Raw genomic sequence first — 27868 nt, 5'->3', positions numbered from 1 at the left:
CTTTTTAGAGTTCTTTCAGGTTCAGGATTTGCTTCAACAAGAATGTTCTTGTCCTTGCTCCTGCTCATATGAAAAAGAAGAAAACAAAAAATAATAGGGATCCTCTTTGCCTCAGTAGAGAGAGGTTCCTTTGTGTGAGTAGAAGAAGAAAAGAATGTAATGTAAAGAAGAGAAGAGGAAAAACTCGAACACAGAGAGGGAGGTGGTGTTCGAATTTTTGGATGGGAGAGAAATATTAGTAGATAAATAAATAAATAGAAGGAGATGAGAGAGAGAATTTCGAAATTTAATTAAAATAAAAATTAAAATTGAAAGTTAGATTTCAAAAATTAAAGTTGAAATTAAATTAAAATTAAAACAATTAGTTAATTAAAAAAAATTTTGAAAAAGGAGAGAGAGAATTTTCGAAAATAAGAGAGAGAGGATTAGTTAAGTAGTTTTGAAAAAGATATGATTGAAACAAAAAGATAAGATTGATTGAAAAAGTTTTGAAATTTATTTTTGAAAAAGATATGATTAAAATTTAAAAAGATATGATTGAAACAAAAAGATAAGATTTGAAAATCAATTTTAAAAAGATAAGAAGTTAGAAAAGATTTTGAAATTGAATTTGAAAAAGATTTGAAAAGAAAATTAAAAAGATTTGATTTTGAAAACTAAAGTTGATTACTTGACTAACAAGAAACTAAAAAGATATGATTCTAGAGTTTAAAGATTGAATCTTTCTTAATAAGCAAGTAACAACTTGAAATTTTTCAATCAATCATATTAAATGTTAGTAAAGATTTTGAAAATTAAGAAATAAAATAAGAAAAAGATTTTGAAAATCAAATTTAAAAAGTTTTCGAAAATATGAAGGTAAAATGAAAAAGATTTGATTTTTGAAAAAGATTTTGAAAAGATAAGATTTTTAAATTGAAAATTTGATTTGATTCATAAGAAACAATTAAATTTAAAAAAGTTTGAAAAAGTCAACTCAAATTTTCGAAAACTTATGAGTGAAAAAGGGAAAGATATTTTTTTTATTTTTGAATTTTTAATGATGAAAGAGAAAAACATCAAAAAGACTCAATGCATGAAAATTTTGGATCAAAACATGTGATGCATGCAAGAACACTATGAATATCAAGATGAACACCAAGAACACTTTGAAGAATGCATATGAAAAACAAGGAAAGACACAAAACAAGAAAATATGAAGATCAAACAAGAAGACTGGCCAAGAACAACTTGAAGATCATGAAGAACACTATGAATGCATGAATTTTCGAAAATTTTTAGAAAAATAAAAATATGCAATTGACACCAAACTTAAAAATTGACTCAAGACTCAAACAAGAAACACAAAAATTATTTTTGATTTTATGATTTTGTAAATTTTTTTTTGTATTTTTCGAAAATTAATTGGGAAAAACGAAAAATAATTTTTTTTGTATTATTTTCGAAAATAAGAAATAAAAAACTTAAAATTAAAATAAAATTACCTAATCTGAGCAACAAGATGAACCGTCAGTTGTCCAAACTCGAACAATCCCCAGCAACGGCGCCAAAAACTTGGTGTGCAAAATCGTGATCATTCCATTCCTTGGTAACGGCGCTAAAAACTCAATACGCACGTTCATGATCTTATATCTGTTTTACAACTTCGTACAACTAACCAGCAAGTACACTGGGTCGTCCAAGTAATAAACCTTACGTGAGTAAGGGTCGATCCCACGGAGATTGTCGGCTTGAAGCAAGCTATAGTTACCTTGTAAATCTCAGTCAGGCGGATTAAATTGTATTAAGAAATTATAGTAGATGAAAATAAATAAAATATAAAATAGGATAGTGGTACTTATGTAATTCATTGGTGAGAATTTCAGATAAGCGTATGGAGATGCTTTCGTTCCTCTGATCTCTGCTTTTCTGTTGTTTTCATCCAATCAATCCTACTCCTTTCCATGGCAAGTTTTATGTAGGGCATCACCGTTATCAATGGCTACATCCCATCCTCCTGTGAAAATGGTCCAATGCGCTGTCACTGCATGGCTAATCATCTGTCGGTTCTCGATCATACTGGAATAGGATTTACTATCCTTTTGCGTCTGTCACTACGCCCAACACTCGCGAGTTTGAAGCTCGTCACAACCATCCCTTCCCAGATCCTACTCGGAATACCATAGACAAGGTTTAGACTTTCCAGATCTCAGAAATGGCCATCCATGGGTTCTAACTTATACCACGAAGACACTAATAACTCGGACTCAGTCCCCTGTATTAGATATCCAAGAGATATCCATTCAATCTAAGGTAGAACGGAAGTGGTTGTCAGGCACGTGTTCATAAGTTGAGAATGATGATGATTGTCACGATCATCACATCCATCATATTGAAGTGCGAATGAACATCTTAGAAGCGGAATAAGTTGAATTGAATAGAAAAATAGTAGTACTTTGCATTAATCTTTGAGGAACAGCAGAGCTCCACACCTTAATCTATGGTGTGTAGAAACTCTACCGTTGAAAATACATAAGTGATGAGGTCCAGGCATGGCCGAATGGCCAGCCCCCAAATGTCTAAGATAGCATAAAACTAATCAAAGATGTAAATACAATAGTAAAAAGTCCTATTTATACTAAACTAGTTACTAGGGTTTACAGAAATGAGTAAATGATGTAGAAATCCACTTTCGGGGCCCACTTGGTGTGTGCTTGGGCTGAGCTTGAAATTTACACGTGGAGAGGTCATTCTTGGAGTTGAACGCCAGTTTGTAACGTGTTTCTGGCGTTGAACTCCACTTTGCAACTTGTTTCTGGCGCTGAACGCCATACTACAACATGAAACTGGCGTTCAACACCAGTTTGCGTCATCTAAACTCAGGAAAAGTATGGACTATTATATATTGCTGGAAAGCCCTAGATGTCTACTTTCCAACGCAACTAGAAGCGCGCCATTTGGAGTTCTGTAACTCCAGAAAATCCACTTTGAGTGCAGGGAGGTCAAAATCCAACAACATCTGCAGTCCTTCTTCAACCTCTGAATCTGATTTTTGCTCAGGTCCCTCAATTTCAGCCAGAAAATACCTGAAATCATAGAAAAATACACACTCATAGTAAAGTCCAGAAATATGAATTTAATTAAAAACTAATAAAAATATACTAAAAACTAACTAAATCATACTGAAAACTATGTAAAAACAATGCCAAAAAGCGTATAAATTATCCGCTCATCACTCTTCTTCACTGTCACTATTGTAATCTTCGCGTACAATATTCCGGTCGGCCTCAGATTGTTCAAACTCAACGTACAACTCGATGAACGAGATTTGAGTACGACTTTCAATATACATTGAAAACATCTCTTGCAAACTCGCTTCGTCCGTTACATATTTGGTTTGAAATTGGACGAATCCACCAAACACTAGTATGGGATATCTGTATAAAATACAAGATATTTTCCTTGATATCTCAGAATCTATCTTCTCACAGGTCACACCTTTGAGCTCTTCAAATGATATTGTGAAGGGAATAAAAACATCTAACGGATTTTCACAAATGAATTTTACTCCTTCAAATGTTTGTAATAAAATTTGACCAAAATAATACACTTTTAAAAGAACTCTGTCATCCATTTCTCTCACTCTACTAAATAACAACAGAAACTACACTACTAGATTATTGGGCTACATACCAAGAAGGAGAAAAACACAAATGGAAGAAACCAGAGGAAGAAGCCGAGCAAGATGAGGAAGAAGACGGGATCTGAGACTCTTCTACGAGTTACACACTTTATATATACAATATCCATAAATCGGACCCACCGATTAGGGAGAGCTGATTCAAATTAAATTTAAAAAATACAATTCGGACTGTGCGACTTCATTTTCGGAGTACAAAAATTCATATATATATATATACAAAAGGCACTGTCTGATTTGCATGCTGTGAAATTCAAATTTCAGCCCCTGCCAAATCAGACCCTCTGACTTGTTTGCACATTTTTTTCTAGTATAGAACTCGAACCGTGCGAGTTCTAATCCCTGGCACTCACATCAAGTTGTCCTACCATTTCGTCTAGCACGCCCTATTTCCATATTCAGGCACATCACATTCATGAGTTCCATAACGAACAAAATTGAGCCATTTTTTTAAGTGCACTGCCATATAATTTTAGTTTTTTAACCGAGTACCTTAAAGTGGGGGGATTGGATGGCAAATCACATTTGTAACGAACTAATGTCAAAGACATTTTATTTTATGTTTTATTTTTTTAATAAAAGAGCTCAACAAAGCATAAGGTGGAGCATAAAATGAAAGAAAAAAAAGAAAAAAAAACCAACAATAATTACCTGTATTATGTATATAAAAAATTTATTTATTTATATAAAATATATATTAAAAATAAATTAAATAATATATATTTATATATAAATTTAATTTAATAATTAATTTTTATGTACATATAATATTTTTAAAAAACAATAAAATAGGCAAATAATTATAGGTGACTATAAGAAAATTCCAGTAAGGGAATTTTTTTTTTATTTGTGCAGAAGAATTCTTTCGTTTGCTCTACAAAAGAATAGAATAATGAGATTAACATGCTTAAATTGAACAGTAAATATCTTATAATTAGTCATTTTTTTACAGATGATTTTATCTTGTTTTGCAAAGCTAGAGCGAGAAATTAATGAAAATTATTGAGAAAAATTCTAAACAGCCATTGACAATTAATTCGAAAGACAACGAGGCTCTTAACAAAAAAAATACTCAATCTGGCTCCGGAGCTTTACTTTTATGGGACTGATTAGTCTCTGTGTCAGTATTTTTTTTTGTTTTTATTTTGGCACAGAAACTAATCAATCCCATAAAAGTAAAGTTCATGGGTCGAGTGGAGTATTTTTTTAAGGACCTCATAGTATTTTCGAGATATATGTCAGGGATCGGGTTGGATATTCACTCAAAATTATTTGGGTTTATAGTGAGATAAGTGGCCAGAAAGTAAATTTGAACAAATCATCTGTTTTCTTTAGCAATAATATCCCTCAAGAGGAATGAATAGTCTTATCTACTATCCTACGGGTCTCCACATTGACTCACAAGACAAGTATTTGGGGCTGCCATCAGTGGTGCATATATATAAAAAAAAAAGGTGACATTTTGCTACAACAAGGACAAGATAATAAAAAAATTACAACATTGGAAGCGAAATTTACTTTCAACAAGCGAAAGAGACCATTTATAAAGTCAACTGGATCTGCAATATCAATCTATACACTTGCTTGTTTCAAATTACCTAACACTCATTGATGATGTTCAAAGGAATATGATGCAGTGTTGTTGGGGTCAAAAACAGGATGAGAAAAGATACAATGGACTAAACAAGATACATTGTGCAAGGAAAAACGATAAGGCGATATAAGTTTTAAGGACTTAAAGACCTTTAATTTAGCAATGTTGGAAAAATAGAGATGGAGATTGATAACAAAGACTAATTCTTTAGTCCTTAAGGTATATAAAAGCAAGTATTTTTGCTTTTCTTCATTCCTAAAAGCAGAAGCGGGTTCGAACCCATCTTGAGCATGGAAAAGCTTATTGGAGGGGAGAAATGTGCTAGAGAAATAAATTGTTTGGCGAATTGGGAGACCGTCGACAGTGAGTATTTGAGAAAAAATTGGATACAAAACCATCCAGTTATTTTAGACCTTAAAATTTGCACTTATGGACTAATTTACTATGAGTTAGTCAACTAATGAAAAAGAAGAAAATTAAAATGCTCAAATTATTCAAAACAGTTTCAACCCAGCACAACCCAAACAATTTTACAAACTCTAATTCATAAAGGCAGAGATAGAATTAGATGGAGCAAAAAAAGAAATGGTACTTACTCAGTCCGCACAGGTTACTTTATTGGTTTCCAGTTCTATCACCCCCTATAGATCCTTTACCCACTTACTTCAGGAACAAAAACCTATGAAAAGAGATTTAGAATGTTAATAGCCCATTCAAATTAAAAGTATTTTTCTAAAAACAGGTTTTGGCAATGAAACAAAAGCTACATACCATAATTGAAGCTATAACAGAGACTTGTCCTTGTTATTATTAGTGCCCAGTATCGATGACCCATTGCTTGATAAAATTTTTCCCATTTTTTATGGAATTTGGCAGCGGGTAGATGCGCACATACCTCAAGACGATGCACAATGGAGAATTAACAGTAGTAGTGGCTGGAGACGGTGAACAGTCTTCGCTGAGCTAAAACTTGGCAAAAAAAAAGTAAGTCTTATTACCATAGTGTGTATGCAAAAATTTGAAATGCAAGAAATAAAGAGATTTTTTAAGACTTAAAAAGTTTTCCTGCAAAAAAATTGTTGATGCTACATCAAGATTGAAAGATGAACAATGACATTAGGGTAGCAGAAACTTTACTCACTATTTTTTTAATCTTTTCTCTCCTAATGTTGTCTTTTTATTTCTTTTGAATTATCCATTTTTTCTGTTTGATGTCTACGATTGAATTTTTAGAGTATTAGAGTTATACTTTTTTACCCTCATTTATTTAATAAATTCATACTTTTGAAAAAAAATAAAATTATAGGTGACATAAGTTTTGATATCAACCCCATAATGTCATCTTTCTCATTATCATAAACAACATTTGAAGTTAAAGACAACATTATAATCTAGCAACTGCGCTTGAGAGAGAGCGAAGGAGAATCGTGCAACGTCGGAAAGAGAGCAATGAAAAATCATGCTGCCGAAGAGAGAGGGAAGGAGAATCGTGCCGTCGGAGAGAGAGAAGGAAGGAGAATCATGTTTGAGTGAGAATGAGGAAGGAGAATCGCACTTGAGAGTGAGACTGAGGGAAGGAGAAAGAGAAAGGTATGTTTTAGCGTGTATAAAGAATGAGTTTGATTTTTAATTTTTGAATTTGATATTCCTATATGTATACAAATATGATAGCTGAAAGTAGTGTGCATGTAACACATCTAGAGTACAAAAGAGTTAGTAGAAGAAATTTTTTTGTCAATAAATTTTTTTATTTAACTATTAGGCTCAGTTTGAATAAACAATTTAATTAAGCTCTTTTAGAAAAAAAAAAAAAAGAAACTTAACACATAAAGATTTATATTAAAACCAGTTTATAAATAAGTTATTTTGTATTTAAATTTTTAGTCATAAAAATACTTGTTTAATAAATGAAAATGATAAAACTGCTTTTGAAAATGAAAGAAGAAATATTTTTTTTTCTTCTTCAAAAATTCTTAAATAACTTTTTAAAAAATTAAAAATACCTTTTAAAAATTATACCAAACAATATTAATATAATTTGTTATAATTCAAAAAAAAAAGCTTTTACCACTTTTTGAACAGACTAATCAATTTAGTTTAAGATAAAAATCATTGTCGGTAAATTAATTAAAAAAAGTAAAAAATTAATGTACTAATTTAAATTAGTTAATTTTTTTAATAATTAACTAATTTAAAATAATAAAATATAAAAAATATTTTTTATTTTACAGACAAATATATTATTTATTATAATCGATTTAACTTCCATTAAATTTCTATTACATCTCTAAATCTTTAAACCTCTAAATTTTCTAATTTATAATCCGTCAGGTTTTAGAATCTTGGAATTTAAGTAATAAATGTTGAAATGTTGAAAATATCTAATAATTATCCACTTCCATAACAAAAATAATGAAAATCGTTAATACTTCAGGTAACATCGAAGAATTTAGTAATAAATGTTGATATTATGTAAAATTTATCCATATAAAAATGATAATAAGCAATAAGCTCATGAATGCAAACCTTCCATTCTTACAATGCATTTAACGCATTGAATATATTGGATTCTCCCGTAAAAATTCCTTAATTATTTATATGTGAAGATATTTTTTTTATTAGATGATAAATTATAATATTTAATTTTAGTATATTATAAAAATATTATTATTCTCTCTGAACCGTTTTTTTTTTTTTTTTATAAATGATACTTTTGAAATGTGAGTAAATTAATATTTTGTTTAGAGTAGGTACAGTATGATATTTTAACAAGGGGGAGGTACTAGGTAGTGTTAGACTGTTAGGAAAGCTATAAACCTAGTGTGTAGTGATGAGTGGGGAAAGCACATGAGAAGTAACGCCCTCCGTTGTCGGCTTCAAAAGCAGAGAGGAAAACAACGAAATTGACCAAAACCTCAAAAAACCAACAACTACATTTGCCTACTCATTAAAAGTATTAAACACTTTGTTACGCCTTACAAAAACCACAACAACAAGAAGAAGAAGAAGAAAAAGAAAGCCAACTTCTAAAACGACATCGATTACAATGTCGTCGTTCGCTTTCTCTTTCACTCCAGCTCCCTCCTCCTCCTCCTCCACCTATTCCCCTTTTTCTTCTTCCAAAACTAACCCTCCCTTCTTCGCTTCCTTTTCTTCTTCTTCTTCCTCATTTTCTCTTCGTCTTGCTTCACCTCCCTCCTTTTCTTCCTTCTCTTTCGGAATCAACCGCCGCACAGATCCCGCTTTCGTTCTCCATTCCACCGTCGAAGTCGCCGGCGGCGGCGGCGATCACGGATCCATCGGCGGCGGTCATGGAGGAGGTGGTCACGGCGGAGACGACGACGGCAATGCGGGCGAGCACGGGAGGAAGAAGGAGGCGATGATGGTGCTGGCGGAGGCAGGGAGGTCGTTGGAGAGCGTGCCTTCAGACTTGGCGGCCGCCATCAAGGACGGAAAGATCCCCGCCTCCGTGGTGTCACGGTTCTTGGAGCTTGAGAAGAATCCATTCTTCCGGTGGCTTCTTCAGTTTGGTGGATTCAAGGAGCGTCTTCTTGCCGATGATCTCTTCCTCGCTAAGGTTGGCATGGAGTGTGGCGTTGGCATCTTCACCAAGGTTTGCTTTCTCTTTCTGATTTCATGCTTTCAAATTTCATGTTTAGAATCTAATTCTGTTCTGAAAAATTTTCATGCTGAATAGACTGCCGCTGAGTATGACCGCAGGAGAGAAAAATTCTTTGACGAGCTGGAAATAGTTTTCGCAGATGTGGTATGAATATCTGCTCTTTATATTCAACTTATTTCTTAAACATGCTCATCATCGTCAAGATTAAATGCTTCCAATTAGTTCTAAAATGATACAGTAGTGAATTATTTTGGCAGATTCAAGGACCAATTTTTGAGATATTTGATCTTTCAGGACTATTTTGACTATTAATACTATTTGTTAAGGATATAGTCAAGTGAGGAATTCAATGGCATAACACCCCTTTTCCCTATACTGTTGTTCTTAGGTGATGGCCATACTTGCAGATTTCATGTTGGTTTATCTTCCTGCACCTACCGTGTCTCTTAGACCGCCGCTTGCAATCAATGCAGGCCCCATTGCTAAGTTCTTCCACAACTGCCCGGATAATGCATTCCAGGTCTCTATATAATCTTGTAGATTATTAATTGATGTTGATTACTTGTGCAATTATTATTGTTATTTTGGTTTCCCTACTAAGTGTTTATATTGTTCTTAATTTCTTTTCCAGGTTGCTCTCTCTGGGACATCATATTCTTTGTTACAGAGGTTTGGTGCAATAGCGGTGTGTACAATTTCATAACTTTTGTCTTATTGCACCTTATAATTCTGATTCAATTTCTTCCTTCTTGTTGCCTTCTCTTGGCATATATTTTTTTAGTTTATGCAACTAATTGTTATACAAACGGTTACACTGTACAGCGTAATGGGGCTAAGCTTTTTGCTGTTGGATCTGCATCATCACTGGTTAGTTCTCATCATCCTCTGCGATTCTTCTCACCCTCTTACATTTTATGCTTTCTTTTAATAAGTTTTGAATCTACTTTTTCCTTCACGTTAATATATGTTTCTCATAAGTGTGATTAATGATCCTTTTGACACCTGATAATTATGGTTGTAATTTAATTAACTTTTTTCATCTTTTTGTTACGGGGGTATGGTTTAGTTATCTCTATGCTTCTGTATCTATGGTTAAGTTTGTCTATGATGCAGTTCTAATCTAAATTGTGGTTGTTTGCTTGTGCTTCTTCCGTCGTTGAACTTGTTTTTAACTCCATGAATTATAAATCTAATATAATGATGAAATGCTGTCATAAATGTTCTTCAAATATGAATATGAAAATCACTGATCAATTTTCTAAGTAGTGAGATGTTGAAGATTTATAATGTTTGCAAAAGGATCCGTGATAATGTGATATATATCCATAACATTGCGCTCAAACATTTAATCCAACCAAATGTTCTTCCTCACCATTTTAAAGGAAAATGGTATCAATTGAGTCTAGACTTTGATACATACTCTGTTCTGTATATATTTAGGTCGGGACAGCTGTGACAAATGCCTTGATTAATGCAAAGAAGGCTGTTGATAAGTCTTCCTCTGGAGAAATCGAAAATGTTCCAATATTATCTACCAGTGCTGCCTATGGTGTCTATATGGGAGTTTCTAGCAACCTCAGGTAAATTATGTAATTAGCAACACCTTTTTATTGTGAAAAATAAATTTATGTTCTAATATCTATTAGTGCCTGAAGCGAGTGGAACTTCTTATAACTTGCTCGCGCCTTGGTACGAATATGTATACCATTAATTAAATTTGATGCATCATGGTAACATTTTTGTAAGTTTGGGTGAATGTCACTTAAATACAGTGCCAACTTTCCGATCATATTAAAAAGTGTTCTTAGCCTATTAAGGTTGTCAATAATTGGTTTTCTTGTCTTAAACCTAGTATTTAGAATCTAATTTTGTTGACAGGTACCAAGTACTTGCTGGAATTATAGAACAAAGGATTTTGGAACCATTGCTGCACCAGCACAAACTCATGCTCAGCGCGCTTTGCTTTGCTGTTAGAACCGGCAACACTTACTTGGGTTCATTATTGTAAGAAACTCGATTCCTTCGCTGTTTTTTCTTACAATACACTCTTGGTTCTTTTTTATCTGATACTGTCACTTCCAGACAAAAGTTTAAGCATTGCTGGTTATCAATGGCTCATGGTTTGTAATTCTTCCTTCGACAGGTGGGTGGATTATGCTCGATTTATCGGGGTTCAGTAGGGCGCAACACCAACGGCACAGGGTTTGGAATTTGGATACCCTCTTTGTTGATTGACTTCCAAGTTTTTTGTTTCAAGACCGTCATTTTGCTTCAATAGTGGCCATCACAAAAACAATTTGTTTTTCTTGGGAGGTTTGGTCATAGGAATAGTCCATTAGATTTTTATTTATATGCTCATTGTTTGAGCACGCTACGTTATTTTTTTTTTCTCTCTTGTTTTCCTCATTCAATTGATGATAAGAGGATGTTCACATAATTTTAAACACAAGCATAAACAGATTGAAGGATATTGAAGGAACAATATTTCTTTTCTTTTTTCAATAATATCTAGCATGAGGTACTGGTTTTGCATATTACTTCACATTGTATATTTATTGCATCCTTATAATTATATTCTAATAAGGAATGTTAGAAGATCATGAAAATTTATTATTTTTGGTTATTATTTAGTCATCAATGTTTAAAAGTATGGAATAAAGTATGTTGTTGAATTATTAGATTAAAGAAACTAGATTAAAAGAATTGAGTTAATAGTTAAGTGATGGTCGAAAACATTTTGATGGTTTTTAATATTTTTTTCCAATTCTATATTCAGTTTATATGATGCATTAGTTATATATAGATTATTGATGGTCTTTTTAAAACTTTACTTTGCATTAGTTATATATTAGTGTTTATATCATGTATTTGTTTTTAGTTTTGAAAAGTTAGGAACACTTTTTAAGAGTACGTAATATTTTTTAATGTTGATTTGTACTTTTTCAAAATTAGAAGAGTTAATATAATTTTATATGTTTATGAATATTTATATTTTTTATTTTTATTGAATTTATGTCTATTAAAATTATTTTAAATAGTATTCAAAATAATTTTATCAAACACAATTTTTATAGTTTATGCTTATTGGAAATTTTTTTCCTTGTAATTTACTATAACTTTAAAAGATGTTTTTAAAATACTCGCTTTAATAAGCTATTTTTCAAAGCCAAAGTTTTACAAGTTGTGTTGGTTCTACTTCTACATCAGTTGCTTTTAGAACTTTGGTTATAATCGAGGGCATTTATGTATATTTTTGTTTTGGGTAAAACTACAAATATAACATCGAAGTCATAAAATGATAAAGTGTACAAGTTTTAAATGTATGCAGATTGATAGATTCACCTAAATTGAACCATGACAAATAGTCATACAGGATAATAAATTCATCTAAAATGAACGAAGACAAAATTGATATATAATAATAAGAAGAAAATATGTTATTGAATAAGTGGAAAAAAATAGGAAAAGATATACTTTATATAGTTTATACTCTCAGCATTTCTATATGATTTTAATTTTGCTCTTAAAATTTTAGTTAATTTTAGTTTTACACCAAACATTTCAATTTTACCATTCTAATAACATTTCTATCAGTAGAGGATAGTCAACTATTATAGGCAAACTATTGAGTTTAATTATCTTTTTCTCCTAAAAAAAAAGTGTTTCTGAGTACTGATTCCATAGTTGTTCAGCTCTTACAATAACATAATCTCCCAACTCAATTCTCTACAATTTTCATCATCATCGGTGGACACTACTGTAGTGAAAAACAGAAAATTATAAATACAACCTTCTATTGATACAAGAAAGAAAACTACACTAAACAAAAGTTACCTTAGCAATTTTCTATAACATCCCACTGTAGGCCCTGTGAAGGCCCCTAAAGCCCTACTAGAAAGAATATACTCTCCATTCCGTTTGTCACTCTGGAAATTCGATATAGTATCGAATTTCCAGAGTGACAAATGTTACGAAAACAGGAACAATAGATATTTAGAAGTTATGATTCACGAGGACCGTCGAATGATTGTGTCTTTCTCAAGTTCCAATGGAGTCCCTCGTGAATACTGCGCAAGAAATCGTTGGTAGAATCAACAAGGCACGCCGTGGGAACTGGCCAAGGCGCCATGCTGCACACAAGGGCATCCCCTGGTTCTAATTGCTTCCTGTCCTTGCCATCAAAAGAGGCCCATGCAGGGCTTCTGCTATTGAATGGAACTTGCACCCTCAAAGTTACATGCTCAGGTAATATCAATGGCCTAAATGATAGAGAATGTGGGCATATTGGTGTGAACAAAATACCTGGAACCTGCAAGATTTTCCCAGACTCAGTTTTAAATGTAACTAGGTAGTTCATTGTAACTAGCATCTTAGGCTGCATTTGTTTACAATCACAGAACAATAATGCAAAGACATGGAGATAAAATCATATTTGGCAAGTGAGAGATGCACACAAATAGTGTTGTGCGATACTAAATTAGTGTATTTTTATCCTTCTTGAGAGGAGAGACAAAGAACACTAGCAAAAAACACAACTTATTTTTTCATAATCACATTTTTTACCATTATATTTTGCTTCATAAATTGTGTAAAGAAGAAAATGAGGGTAAGTTGAACTTTTCATAATTTGTTCTATTTTATATTTAGTTTATTACAAAACAAAATACAAAATACTAATTTTTGTATCTCATCCAGTGTATCATGTTCTGTTTTCAAAACCCAACGCAATCTTAGAGAAGACAAATGTAGTAACAAGCAGGCGAAAAGAGAATAAGGAAAGTAAATATGGATGACAAAGACTTCTAGGCGAAAGCTCATAGTACAATTACAAAATATTTAATGTCGTCATGGCATACGAATGTGAAATTCTCAAGGAAAGTACCTGAGGATGGACCATTGAACCGCCAGCTGCCAATGAATACGCAGTGCTGCCAGATGTTGTAGATAAGATTAACCCATCGCCTTGCACACACGTGACGAAGGAGTTGTCACAATAACATTCGAGATTTGTGAGAAAGGATGATATTCCACGGTCAATCGTAACCTCATTTAGGACAAGTATTGGTTCTTCAGCTTCGTATTCATTTTTAGCTGCATCTCGTATGACATGGCATTGCAGCCGGTGTCGTAACGCAATACTAATGGGACCCTTCAAAATTGAATCAAGGCACTCTTTATAATGCTCGCTATCTGAAGGATGGTTAAGTTAGCTTTCAAATCATAAATGAAAACAGATATGACAATGAAAAGAATATATAATACAAAATGTAGCCAAAATGTTGGAGGATACAAAAAGGGGTCATGAAGCCGAGAGAACCTAAAGAGAAGGGGACGATAGGCGGTACTGGCCCTTTGAACATAGATGCCGCCTGCACATTTAGAACGTCACAATTTATAGTCAATGTCACATCAAAATAACTATGAATGTTCGGATATGTAATGCAATGCAAAATTTCAGAGTTACCAAACTCTCTCATCCTGAATAACCAATGGCCAAAGTAATCATTCATGTTGAATAAAGTATCACTCAATATAACAAGTCAACAAATCAGAAAACACATTTATAGTATAGATTAAACAACTGAAAAAGTTTCTTAAGGTGCACTGATTCCTCTATTATCCACAATAGTTGTTGGCTAAAATCTATGCAAACGGTTTCCTTGCCTCTGATCATATATGTGAGAATATTTGATAGAAAAATGCAACTGAGCTAGATTTGATCAGAAGCAGTTCTGTTTCACCAAGATTGAAATATGAAAATCAACTAGTTGCAAATGAAATAAAATTGATTTACCGTACCCATAGGACAGTTCCATCACCGCCAAGCGTTATTACCAGGTCAACTTTAGTGTGCAGTGCCAGAACTTCCTTATCTTCAAACAAAAAATTGATGTCACAAATGGTTATAAACTCATGAACAATAAAAACATTTAATATGATATATCGCTGCCAGTGAACATAATACATAGAGCACAATCTTTTTATTTAAAATTATATCGGTTGTTTGCTTCACGTCATTTTAAATATTAAATTATCAGGATGCCGACTAACCAAAATAGCAGCTCATAAAGGAAAGAGGGCAAGATATCCAATAATTTAATCACAACTTGTTATTTAGGCTCATGAATCACAATAACTGTAAGGAAAATGCTTTCTACATCTTTCACTATTTTTTCTTTTTCCAAATAGTTAGCTCATGGAAGATGGATTCTTTTTGAGAAAGATGAGGACTGCTGAACTGAAAAACATTTTGAAACTGAGAACAGATCAATACCTAAATATTTAACTGCTTACCATCATTCCAGGTTTCAACAAAGTTGAAGTATGATGACTCGGTCAAAAGATCCACCCTGACACGTGGTTCAACATAGATATTTAGCTTCTTTTGCTGCCTCAGCCATCTGGAAACCAAAAGAAAAAGGAAAGCAGCGCCATTAATCGAGGTTTGCATCTGCTAAAAATGTAAAATAAAATGAAGAATCTCCTATTATTATTATATAACCTGTTATAGATGCATGTCATAAAAACAAGTAAATGGAAATATTTTAAGGGTAGAGGACAGATATAAAACTAAATGCTCAATATTAAGAAATGGAAACATAACCAGAAAGGAAATAATACTAAATATTAAGGGTTAAGTTAAACTTAAAACTTGACAAGGAACAATACTAGCTGTTGAGGACAAATACATCAATTCTATCACTTTCATGTTTTGCATGAAGCATTCATTATCCGACAGATAGAAATATTGTGCTAAAAGATTTTAAAACAAAACTATCAAAGTATAGGAAGCTTTTAGATTTCAGTTAAGCAGAGACCTGAGTCTAGAGAAAGAGAATGAAACAGCTTAAAGTGGCAACAAGGTATTGGGATTCACACCTAACCATTTCAACACAGAGAATTTGAACTGAAAGTGAATTTGGTTTGGTCAATATGAGCACTGTCTGCGGGCTTGATTCCCACTTCAAAGATATCTGAAATGAATTGACTGCTCAATTAGAAGAAAATAACTACAAAAATTTGGTATTAGCAAGACAATAGACTTTAAGAAATTGAGGAGGCTATACAAGCTTATCAATTGTAAGATAATTTCTTAATTAATAAAACCAAATGCTCCATAACAAGACGTGATACCTGCTTACTACTGCGCTCTGCGGTGGTTATATTTCCTTTCTCGAAAGAGACAACGTCATGTTTGTGCTGGTCACTTTGCTCACCTTTGCAATACCATGAAAGTTTAAATGAAGCCTGGCTCAGAAAAAGAAGAATTTTAGTCACAGTTGAACTGACAATTTTGACACTATTAGCGGTAATAACAAATATAATTGTAGCTACACCTAAAAAGATATGAAATTAGTTACTGTTAGGACAAACTCCTCAAACCATATAATGATATTAATTGCACAATGTCATGGGAAAAGAGGACCCAAAAATTCAATAGTAATTATCACAACATAAGATCAACTGAAACCACAAAAGCAACAGAACGCAGGATGATAAATAATAACACATTTTGCTTCAAGAAGGGGTTAATGATATACCTTTCTGACCATTTTGGAATCAGAATCAGATTTCCCATCCCTAAGAACTTCATGGGAGCAAATACCATTGCTTGAACAACATCTTTCAAACCGCTCATTAGCTTTCTTAGATAAGGGAGGATGGTTGGCGGGGCTGTTTGTCCTCACATCACCAAGATCTGCTTGATTCTCTAGGGATGATTTCTCTGGAAAAAAAGCAGTAAGATTAGAATGATGAAAACAAAAGGACTTTTAAGTTTAGATAATTAGCAGAGATATCAGAACCAGAGAGGTCCCTGATTAAAATTTATTAAAGAGGAAGAAGTTCTAAATCATGAGACAAAAAAGAGTGTCTGGTGAGTATGAAATGCACAAAAAGGAGGGGGGAAGAGTCTTCTGCAATAATCTCAAGTAAACAAATAAAATTGATTTTGCTGTTCAGGCAGATGAAAAAAGTTTATTGTTTCTTCCGCAATATCAACTGTTATAGAACAGAAAATGTGTACACAGAAAGTGAAACTTGCATTATTTAATTATAAGAACCTGTAGGATCAAACTGCATATTCCGCGCCCTCTCCAACTCGAATTTCCGTTTCCATTCAGCGGCCTCAGCTTGAGCAGAAGCTTTTCCTTCAGCTACTCGCCTTAAGGCCTTCGCAACGGCTAGAAGGAGTTTAAGATAAAAATAAGGACAAAGATCTCTGTATCAAAGATCATGTCTTGTTGCATTTTGATATTAATAATTTCAACAAAATATGATCATACTTCTTAACGCCTCCGAGAACTCTATAAGATGGTCGTCTGATCCCTGGACTGGAGACTGAAGAAGTTCTTGCACCGCTTTCTCGGGGAATAGAGAAAACGAACTGATAAAACCATTATCAGACTGTGAACCATGTACACTTGAGTTTCCCTGCATCACACAAACCAAGATAATGATACACTTGTAACTAATAACTGCTACAACAGTTTAAACTACATATATACAAGTGTAAACAAATCATAGAATCAATTACATTGTGGTGACTTTGTTTATGAATCACTGGTGATTGGTTAATATTTGTGATAGCATAAATACTATTCTCCACTATAGCCCTATGTCAATACACTATAGCTGATGCTGATTATAACTATTAACTAATGAGAATCAAGGACAACTTTAACTCTTGTCATTTTCTTTGGTATTCAAAAAACTGAATTATCAAAGTAGCAAGTACTTTGTTTCCAGACTCCGAATTTCCAGGAACACAAATCCAAAACTAAATCCTAAGCTGGAAAAATAGGACTTAAAAACCCTAGCAGTAAAATACACACACACACAATTACAAAATTAAAATCAAAACAAGATGGAAGCTGGAATTAAGAAACAAAACGATCAAAACACGTGAGAAGAGAATATAGATACATACCGATGATGAATTGAGCTTGTTAGGGGCCATGATGAAGAGTGAATAAGAAGGGAAGAGAGACCCAAGAGGAAGAAGAGAAAAAAGATTGAAAATTTGGATCCCTTTTCCCTTGGTAGAGCCTTCCCTGGTCAAATCAATATGAATAATAAAAATGCATCTAACAAAACAAAGTGGTTAAGGACTCTTGAGGAAAAGGGTTGATTTTTGACCTTGTATTTATAATATGGAGTGGTGGATTGTTGAGAGAAGTGTGAGAGGGACATGCACATGTAAGAGAAGACACAAAAGATTGTTTTTTTGGTTGGGATTTATGGTGGGTGTTAGGAACAAACCAGAAAGGAGGCAAGTGCATTCAGAAAACTCAGATTTTGACATTTCCATTTTCATGGTTCCTTCAAATTTTTCATTTTTATTTTGTTTTTGTTTCTCCTTCAGTGGGAACCACAATCTTGCTAACACAAAGATGATTGTATTCGAAAATAATAATTAAACTGTTTAATATAATATTTATCAACATTTTTATTATTATTATTATTATATAAAAACATTTGTAGTTACTTTTTTTTATACCACTATTTTTTATTTTAATTTTTTTTAAATAAAACAAAAAACAAAAATTTTATTGTTTCTTTTTGAAAATTATAAAAAGATTTTAAAAATAAAATAAAATAAAAAGTGATCTTTTAAACCAAACAATTTTCAATGTCCTTTATTTCTGAAACCAATAAAATGTCTTTATTTCTGTACCTATAATAAATTGATAAGACTGATGCTATAACGACTCTCGTTAAACATTTATGAAATATTAATTACTTTTAAATTTTCAAGTCTTATTATAATTTGGATTTATATATTTTGTATCTTAAGTACACATGTTTAGGTTATAATTTTTATTAAAATTATAAAAAAATTTAAATTTTTAAATATTTATTTTATATTTATTAAATAAAAAATTTAAAATTTTTTACTAATAATAAATTTATCATATACTCTTAAGATACATATTAATTAAATTTTTATGATTAAAAAAAATCATGTTAATGTCAACATGTTTACGTGTGTAATTAGAGTTTGTCTACCATAACATCAAGTTATTTAGGTTGTAAGGGATTACAATTTTTCTTGGAATTTAATTAATATTTTTAGAATACATAATAAAATTATTAATTAAGTTTGAAAAAAAAATTAATTTTTAATATATTTAATATATTTTTATTAAAATAAATTATTTAAAATCTTTTAGAGTGAAACCCTGATAATTATCTCGAAAGGACAACGAGACTCTCAAGAAAAAAAAACACCCAATCCAATCCCTGATATTTTTTTGGTACTGATTAACTTCTGTGCCAAAAAAATAACATTAACTTTTTTTTGACACAGAAGTCTCGTTGTCCTTTCGAAGTAATTATCAGAGGTCGAGTTAAATTTTTTTTTCAAGAACCTCGTGGTCTTTCAAGATAATTGTCAGGACTATTTTAAATTTTTCTCAATCTTTTATTACTACCAACTTTAATTTATACTCTTAAAACTCATATTAATTAAACCCTTCTCATCTTAACACAATTTTCTTACCTGAATAATGTCACAAACCAATAAAATTGGGAGTCTCCAACGTGGAATCCTTGACTATTCGCTAGTAATAATTAAGGACTATAAATATAATCAATGATGCCATCTAATTGTTTGACTCTCTTAATTGAATTTTTCAGCAAACGGATTTTGTTTTATTTTATATTTATTTATTTTTATAAAACAATTTCTTTTTATAAAACAATTTCTATATGAAATTCCCTGTAAGCCTTTTAGAATGCAATGTTAGACATTCTTTTATCTTTTATTAAGTAAAAAATTAATGAATTGAGGGATTTTATCTATTTAAGCTAAATAAATAGGATAAAGAGGGGAAAAAATAGATGGTTGAATGAATAAAATTACTCGCCCTCAAACATTCTTAAATAAGTAGTCTATTATTTTTTATATTGTAAAATGATACCAAACTTAAAATTCAAGTGAATTACAAAAATAATTATAAGAAAATAAGAAGGTTAATGATGTACTCTCATGTCATTGAAATTTAAAGTAATGAAAGAAGAATTAGAAAGAAGTGAAAAGAGAGAATAATTGATTAAAAGAACCACCGCAGAGTACTGAGTACCAATTACAATATATATAGCAAAAGGAAAAATAAATTACTAACTAATAGTGCTATAATTATGTCTAACAAACTAACCAACTTGACAGCTATACAAAAAACAAACTCTATTATGTTACATCCCCCGCAAGCTGGTATTACGTGGTTTGTGCAAATCAAGTAATCCCAGCTTGGAAAGCAAATGAGAGAATGGTCCTAGAGGAAGGGATTTAGTGAATAGATCAGCCGGTTGTTCACTGGAGACAACGTGCCTAAGATTAGAAACCCCTTCTTTGAACTTGTTTCGAGCCACATGACAATCAACCTCAACATGCTTGGTTCTTTCATAAAAAACATGCTTGGTTCTTTCATGAAAAACAGGATTTGAAGCAATATAGATAGCAGATTTATTATCACAGAAGATATCAACCGGAAGAGGAGGAAGAATGTTGAATTCCTTTAGTAGTTTGAGTAACCAAACGAGTTCACAAGTGCCATTAGCAAGGGCACGATATTCTGCTTCTGAGGACGACCTTGAAACTGTAGCGTGCTTCTTACTCTTCCAAGAAATAAGAGTTTGGTCAAGGAAGAAACAATAACCACTGATGGATTTTTGGGTGTCTTTACAAGCCCCCCAATCAGAATCAGTGTAACCAGATAGTGTGAAAGAATTGTTGACAGAGAAAAATAAGCCAGTTGCTGGTGATTGTTTTAGATACCGGATGATCCTATAGGCAGCCTTCAAGTGGGCATCAGTTGGTGAATCCATGAACTGAGATAGGCATCCAACAGAGTAGCTGAGATCTGGTCTTGTGTTAGTAAGGTACAGAAGTCTGCCCACCAATCTACGATAGATGGTTGCATCAGGAAGATGGGAGCCTGAAACCTTAGACAGAGAAGTAGTGTACTCCATAGGAGTAGATGCTGGTTTTGCACCAAGCAAACCGCAGTCTGTGATCAAATCCAATGCATACTTTCTTTGATACAGTGCAATACTAGCATTGCTTCGTGCTACCTCCATCCCAATAAAGAACTTAAGAAGGCCAAGGTCTTTAATTTTGAACTTATCATCCAAAAATATTTTGACAGCTTGAATTTCACTCAAATCATCTCCAGCTAACACAAGATCATCAACATAAACAAGAATAGCTGTGAAAGTTGTACCTGTGGATTTGGTAAAAAGCGAGTGATCATTTTCAGATGGAGTAAACCCCGGATCAACAAGTGCAGCAGACAACTTGATGTTCCATTGGCGACTAGCTTGTTTCAAACCGTACAAAGATTTTGTCAACTTGCAGACTAAGTTTGGATTGGAACACTGTAACCCCTTTGGAAGTTTTCTATAAACGTCCTCATGTAGGTCTCCATGGAGAAAAGCTGTATTCACATCAAGTTGATGAAGATGCCAATTCTTTGCTGCTGCAACGGTAAGAAGAACACGCACAGTGCTCATTTTCACAACGGGACTAAAGGTGTCAATGTAATCGACTCCAGGAATTTGAGTGAAACCCTGGGCAACAAGACGTGCCTTATGCCTCTCGATAGTGCCATCTGGGTGGAATTTTGTGCGAAAAATCCATTTACAACCAACTGCATTCTTTCCAGGAGGAAGAGAAGTGATGATCCAGGTTTTGTTTTGCTCAAGAGCAGTGAGTTCTGCCTCAATAGCCTTCCTCCAACAATCATGCATAACAGCCTCAGAATAGTGTTTGGGGTCCGAGTTATTTATGAGAGCAAAAGTGAAGGCCTGGTGCTTGGGAGTAAATAATGAATATGACAAATGGTGAGAAAGGGGATACTTACATGTTGAAGGTAATTGGGCCGCATTGATTGGATCTCTATGTGATGAAATATGGAAACAATGAAAACCTTTAAGATAAGAGGGTGTTTTTCTTTCTCGTTCAGACCTTCTCAAAACTGGTGCAGCAGATTGTGACTCAATATGAATGGATGAATGTTCCAATGGTGCCAATGCAGATGCTGAGTCTAAGGTGGCGGGTGATGCAGAATCTGTTATATCATGAAGAGATGCCATAGGTGATGTAGAAGTGGCAGATAAATCAGGTATAGTGTGTATGGTGTGAGGTGCAATTATGCCATGAGTATGCTCATATGAAGAAGTATGTGCAGAGTTATTATAAAAGAATGCAAAATGGTCAAAATTGGATGATTCAATTGAAGGCTGATCTATAGAAAAATCAGTGCTTGGTATTTGTTTGAATGGGAAATAGTGTTCATAAAATTCAGTGTTTCTTGATATAAAAATTTCTTTGGATTTTAAATCAAACAAAATGGACCCTTTTGTTCCTGATTGATAACCAAGAAAAACACATTTTCTAGCTCTAGGATCTAATTTTCTTCTATTAGTACTCAAAGTGGTAGTAAAAACAAGACAACCAAACACCTTGAGATGAGTCAAATCTGGTTTATTCTTGAAAAGTGCCTCATAAGGCGTTTGATGATTCAAGAAGGTGCTTGGTAGTCTATTTATTAAATGTATTGAATGTTGCATAGCATAGTGCCAAAAATATTTTGGCACATTAGAATGAAACAAAAGTGCTCTTGCAATACTCAGTATATGTTGATGCTTCCTCTCAACAATTCCATTTTGTTGAGGAGTTTCAACACAAGATGTTTGATGTAATATTCCTTTTGAGTTATAGAAGGAGTTCATTTTAAATTCCATCCCATTATCTGTTCTAATTTGTTTCACAACTTTATGAAATTGAGTTTGCACCATTTGAACAAAATTTTTTACTAACACTCTAGTTTCGGATTTTAGTTTCATGCAATAAATCCAAGTAAACCTCGTTTTATCTTCCACAATTGTAAGAAAATATTTATGGCCAGCAGTAGATAAAAGTGAGAGTGGTCCCCAAATATCTATATGTAACAAATCAAAAATATATTCTGATTGTGTATTACTAATGGGAAAAGACAATTTCTTTTGTCTAGCCAAGTGGCAAGAATCACAAACATGAGATGATGAAATGCATTCAATAAATGGAAATGTATTTTTCATGATTGACATTCTTTTGGATGGTAAATGACCTAGTCTAGCATGCCATAGAGTTCCTAAATCTTGCTGCACTGTGACATTTACAGAATGTGTGTTAACTTCTGGTGTAGTTAGTTTCCAAAGTTGAGCATCCATCACATAAAGATCACCAATGACTTTAGTTTGCCCAATCATCTTCAATGATGGGAGTACCTGTATCTCACAAAAAGAATCAGTAAATTTTAATTCACAATGTAATGACTTTGTGAGTTTAGACACTGAAATCAAATTATATTTAAAGTGAGGTATGAATAAAACATTGGTAAGAATCAAATGTTTAGAGAGTTGCACAGTGCCACAAATGTTTGTTGTAGTGGTAGAACCATCAGGTAGATTTACCAAAACTGGTCTCATATAACGAAAAGTTTTGAAAGACTCTTGAATATAGGATGCATGATCAGTAGCTCCACTGTCAAGTATCCAAGAAGTTTTAGTAAATTTTGATGATACACTCAAACAATGCCTACCTTTTGGTTGAGTAAGGGTGGCAGAAGAAGTAATGTGGTTTACACTATTTGAAGTTGGCATGCGTGGTTGTTGAAGGAGTGCTAGTAAGGTTTCCTTCTGATCTGGAGTCAACACAAGTACTGTATCATCGCTCTTTTTATCCTGGTTAGAATCAGCAATCTCAGCACTAGAATTCTCAACTATCTCGTCAGTGCTAAGTTGATTGGCTACTCGCTGCTTTTGGTGAGTAGGAAAGCCATTTTTCTTATAGCATGTCTCTGCTAAATGACCAATTCGATAACAGTAGCTACAAAACTTTGAAGTGTAGCATCGACTATAAGATTTTTGATTTTCTCCTCTGCCTGAATTTCGTCCACGGCCTCTGCCTCTTCCAGAAAATGAACTGCCTCCAGTTGAGGTTTGCACCTCTAAAGAGTTAGTCACTATGTTGCTATTTGACGGGTCACAATTCAATTCTTGCTCTTGTTGGGTTAACATAGATAGTACTGTGTTGATTTCAGGTAACGGCTTCATTAGCATGATTTGTGATTTAACATTTGAATATTGCTCATTCAATCCTTTTAAGAATTTGACAACATATTCCTCAGAAGCATAGTCTCGAACAATTCGTAATCCACATGAACATCCATTAACACAAGCAACACAACTAGGAATAGCACGTAAATTTTCTAATTCTTCCCAAATAGCTTTCAACATAGCAAAGTAAGAGGTAACAGTAAGATCACCTTGTTTGAGTGCATAAAATTCTTCTTTTAACGCACCAACTCGAAAGACATCTCCCTGTGAGTAACGACGTTTTAAATCATTCCACAAGTCTGGAGCTGAGCTAATCCACATCACGCTCTTAGCGATTTCAGGGCTGAGAGAGAGGTTGATCAGGAGAGGAGAAAATTGTTACACCTATCCCATGCTTCAAAATTAGGATCACCTTCACCTGGTTTTAGAATGGATCCATCGAGGAATTTCACCTTGTTCTTCGATCTGAGTGCTCTCCACATATTGTGCGACCACTGATAATAATTTTGAGGTGTCAATTTAAGCGGAATTAGAGCCAAACCAGGATGAAGAAAATAAGGGCTAATCGGATCAGAAATTGCAGAAGAGGAACTAGATCTGTCAAGATGTGCCTGGAATTGAGAGAATTGACGCATGAAAGCGGTGAAATTCTCAAAATCTGCAGCGGAATTTGATGAAGGGCTTGCATTCGGATTAGCTAAATTATCTGCCATAGTTGGATCTTCCATGTAAAATGATACCAAGCTTAAAATTCAAGTGAATTACAAAAATAATTATAAGAAAATAAGAAGGTTGGTGATGTACTCTCAGGTCATTGAAATTTAAAGTAATGGAAGAAGAATTAGAAAGAAGTGAAAAGAGAGAATAATTGATTAAAAGAACCACCGCAGAATACTGAGTACCAATTACAATATATATAGCAAAAGGGAAAATAAATTACTAACTAATAGTGCTATAATTATGTCTAACAAACTAACCAACTTGACAGCTATACAAAAAACAAACTCTATTATGTTACATATATATTAAATAAATCTTAACTTTATATTAATAATTTATATTTAAAAGGATAATGTGTTCATGTTAACCATATTTTAGTAAGATTAAAAAAAAATATATATAACTATTAATTTATTATCTCTGATAACAAATTATTTTTTAAAAAAATGTTATATTTCTTTTTTTTTTTTAAAAAAGTATTAGCATTTATCTAACAAAATAAAGAAAGATAAAATGCTTTTAGGGAAAAATAATTGAATCTCCCATTTATTCCAATAAGATTAATGCTTGATGGGTTGTGGCAACACTGGATAGTTGGTGATAAACTTGGTACAATTAATAGTCTCTTGAAATCAGTTGTCTCCTTTATGTATGGACTTGTCTTGATTCTTTTTTAAGTTTTCTTCCAAAAATTGATTACCATTCAGGTAGTCGATCAAGACTGCTTCCTTTGTCGTCATCAGTTGAAGGATTCAGCAATAAGTAAATTCGAGTTAGACTGAAAGTAATTAGAAATTGCGATCATTTTATTAGGATGGAGTGTAACTGGTTTAAGTTGAAGGCCATAAATATCTGTTCTTTCTTTAACTTAAATAAATGTTGATGATTCGAATCTTATTTTATGTATATATTAATTTATTGATATTTAACTAGAATTTAGATCTACAGCAAATTTAATTATTGTCTTGTGAAAACTTAAAAATTCTCAGAAAAATAAAAATCTTTTGGTGAGTAGCTAGAAAACCATATATCATATCATATACTACTACATTTATAAATTATAATTGATGTTCATATTGCTAATTGTGGTTAATTAGTTCCTAGCATATGACAGCAGCAAAAGCAAAAAGAAATTCAATTGAATGTGGCCCCCTATAATCAACTAACTGGTCAGGTCTTCACGCGGCATTACCAGTCAACCAACCACCCTCCCACTCCTATTTCAATTTTCTACGATCTTATACAAACCAATTTAAATCTATCTCTATATATGCTCTCAAATTTTGTATACCATTTTTTTATGTGTTACAACTTACAACCGAGGTTTAAAACTGAGAAGTTATGCATACCTTTCGGCTCTCACTCACTCATTCTTCCTCTATTTATATATATATATATATATATATATATATATATATATATGAGTGTAGATTGATAATAATGTAGCTGAAATTTAAGTTTGTTTTTGTTCTTTGTGTTGTACTTATTTGACTTACTGCCACTGGAACAACTTTCTTCTAATAGGAACTTAGGAAGAATCTTAAGAGCTTCAAAGTCGCTCAGACTTATACCAAAGTTAGAAACATATGTATTCACATTCATTTATTTTTAATTGACTCGACCAAATTTGTCTCTCTGGTCTTCTGTTTCCTCAATTTTCTTTCTTTCCTTCTTTATTTTCAGTGGCTCAAGAACCTACATTTGTTCACACTTCATACCGGGTTAATTCAAGAATCTAACTCAATGTGAAACATTACTATCAAAGTCTCATTGGTTATTGCTCAGAATCAATTCAATTTTAGTGGTACATAATCTTGATGACAACCTACATTATTATTACCATCTACTTGTAATGCTATGATAATAATTGAAAAATAAGTTACACCATATATGAAAAAGTTTAGGACCAACAACTTTATTAAATTTTGACCAGCATATAACCAACAAAAGAAAAGTAAGTAATTTCACACTATTGGATAAAATCTCACACCATTAAAAATATCATTGATAGCTACAAATCACAAAAGTTGCTGGCCCTAACACTCCTCTATTCATTATATATATCCGTATATTATTTTCTAAACTAGAATATATGATTCCCTTTTCCACCCTACAAATAAGGGAGTCACTTAGATAAAGACGCTGAAAACGTCTTTTTATAAAGATGTTTTTTAATAATTAAAATTTAACACATATTATCGATTAAATCATGTTACTTTTGTCAAAATTAGAATAGACAAATTGATTTGACCGAAAAATGGTGAATCAAATCGTGAACTGGTCTAAATTAATATTATTTTTTATAGAGAATGACTACAATACCCTATTATTCTATAATAAAGATATTGTAGTCATTTTTTATAAAAAAAATAATATTAATTTAGACCAGTTTAAAATTTGATTTACCATTTTTTCGGTTAAATCAATTTGTCTAGCCTAATTTTAACAAAAATAACATGATTTAATCGATTATATATGTCAAATTTTAATTACTAAAACACATTTTTAAAAAAAGACATTTTAGACATCTTTATTTAAGTGGCTCCCTAAAAAAAGATGCTTCCTTTCTTAATTGTTCATTTGAATGGAAAGTTGGAAACCACCATGCTGCATGATTATTGATTCATATTGATTTCATTACCTCTCTTCCTAATTTGATGAGCCATACATAAAACAATCCCGCTACGTTAATTGTATTTAATGGAAGTGTCTTTGTGGATGTGTTTAATAAAAATATTTTTTTTATAACTGTGTTTAATAAAAGTGTCTTTATAGATATATTTTCTGTGTCTCTTTATATATGTGTTTAAAATATAATAATTAATTATTATTGACAATAAGTTGACAGATAATATGTTGATATCCTATACTTTTTTTATATAAAATTATGATGTTAAATATACATAAAAAATCAACCACCAATCAATAATATTTATATAAAATATATATTAAAATATAAAATATACATTAAATTGATTGTCAAGATTATACCATTTGAGGTATAACATATTGGCTACCAAATCTCAGTTATCAAATAGTAAAATAAGTAAATAAATCCGGAATGAGCAAATCTCCTAATCCGAAGTTATTGGGATATTTGCACATGCCAATAGGTTTTTTTTTTTTTTTTGTCGATGGAATAGACAATTCT

At 32.4% G+C, this 27868-nt stretch overlaps 3 protein-coding genes across 3 annotated transcripts; 1 reads left to right on the top strand and 2 right to left on the bottom strand.

Moving 5' to 3' along the window:
* Positions 1-8066: 8066 nt before the first annotated feature.
* Positions 8067-11432, top strand: LOC112737196 (protein RETICULATA-RELATED 4, chloroplastic). The gene is made up of 8 exons (XM_025786975.3): positions 8067-8886; positions 8971-9039; positions 9284-9415; positions 9527-9580; positions 9718-9762; positions 10336-10475; positions 10774-10899; positions 11039-11432. Exons 1-8 carry the CDS (start codon positions 8320-8322, stop codon positions 11073-11075), a joined length of 1170 nt encoding a protein of 389 aa, XP_025642760.1. The 5' UTR covers positions 8067-8319; the 3' UTR covers positions 11076-11432.
* Positions 11433-12520: 1088 nt separating this feature from the next.
* On the bottom strand, positions 12521-18305 carry LOC112737195 (NAD(H) kinase 1). Its single transcript, XM_025786973.3, has 11 exons — positions 17825-18305; positions 17181-17328; positions 16959-17078; positions 16437-16621; positions 16030-16143; positions 15775-15869; positions 15190-15296; positions 14695-14768; positions 14186-14264; positions 13778-14085; positions 12521-13204 (listed from the first exon to the last, which is right to left on the bottom strand). The coding sequence occupies exons 1-11, from the start codon at positions 17852-17854 to the stop codon at positions 12896-12898; spliced, it is 1569 nt and encodes a 522-aa protein (XP_025642758.1). The 5' UTR covers positions 17855-18305; the 3' UTR covers positions 12521-12895.
* A 1786-nt stretch (positions 18306-20091) lies between these two features.
* On the bottom strand, positions 20092-24318 carry LOC140177441 (uncharacterized). The gene is made up of 3 exons (XM_072210545.1): positions 23272-24318; positions 23007-23166; positions 20092-22142 (listed from the first exon to the last, which is right to left on the bottom strand). Exons 1-3 carry the CDS (start codon positions 24316-24318, stop codon positions 20092-20094), a joined length of 3258 nt encoding a protein of 1085 aa, XP_072066646.1.
* Positions 24319-27868: the final 3550 nt, after the last annotated feature.

This window comes from Arachis hypogaea, chromosome 13, assembly GCF_003086295.3.
Source record: "Arachis hypogaea cultivar Tifrunner chromosome 13, arahy.Tifrunner.gnm2.J5K5, whole genome shotgun sequence".
Classification (NCBI taxonomy): Eukaryota; Viridiplantae; Streptophyta; class Magnoliopsida; order Fabales; family Fabaceae; genus Arachis; species Arachis hypogaea.
This window is presented reverse-complemented; position numbering and strand designations above follow the sequence as displayed.

Bases quoted from the DNA above. Each gene is read 5' to 3' on its own strand.
- LOC112737195 (XM_025786973.3), bottom strand. From the start codon at position 17,854: ATGGCCCCTAACAAGCTCAATTCATCATCG. The intron at 17,079-17,180 runs GTATGATCATAT...AACTCCTTCTAG, and splicing joins GTTCTCGGAGGCGTTAAGAA to CCGTTGCGAAGGCCTTAAGG. The intron at 15,297-15,774 runs GTGTGAATCCCA...TTTGGTTTCCAG, and splicing joins CTCTGTGTTGAAATGGTTAG to ATGGCTGAGGCAGCAAAAGA.
- LOC140177441 (XM_072210545.1), bottom strand. From the start codon at position 24,318: ATGTGGATTAGCTCAGCTCCAGACTTGTGGAATGATTTAAAACGTCGT. The intron at 23,167-23,271 runs GTTTTATTCATA...TGTGAGATACAG, and splicing joins AACATTTGATTCTTACCAAT to GTACTCCCATCATTGAAGAT. The intron at 22,143-23,006 runs GTCATTTACCAT...ATTTTTCTATAG, and splicing joins TCTATGGCATGCTAGACTAG to ATCAGCCTTCAATTGAATCA.
- LOC112737196 (XM_025786975.3), top strand. From the start codon at position 8,320: ATGTCGTCGTTCGCTTTCTCTTTCACTCCAGCTCCCTCCTCCTCCTCC. The intron at 8,887-8,970 runs GTTTGCTTTCTC...CATGCTGAATAG, and splicing joins GCGTTGGCATCTTCACCAAG to ACTGCCGCTGAGTATGACCG. The intron at 9,763-10,335 runs GTTAGTTCTCAT...GTATATATTTAG, and splicing joins TTGGATCTGCATCATCACTG to GTCGGGACAGCTGTGACAAA.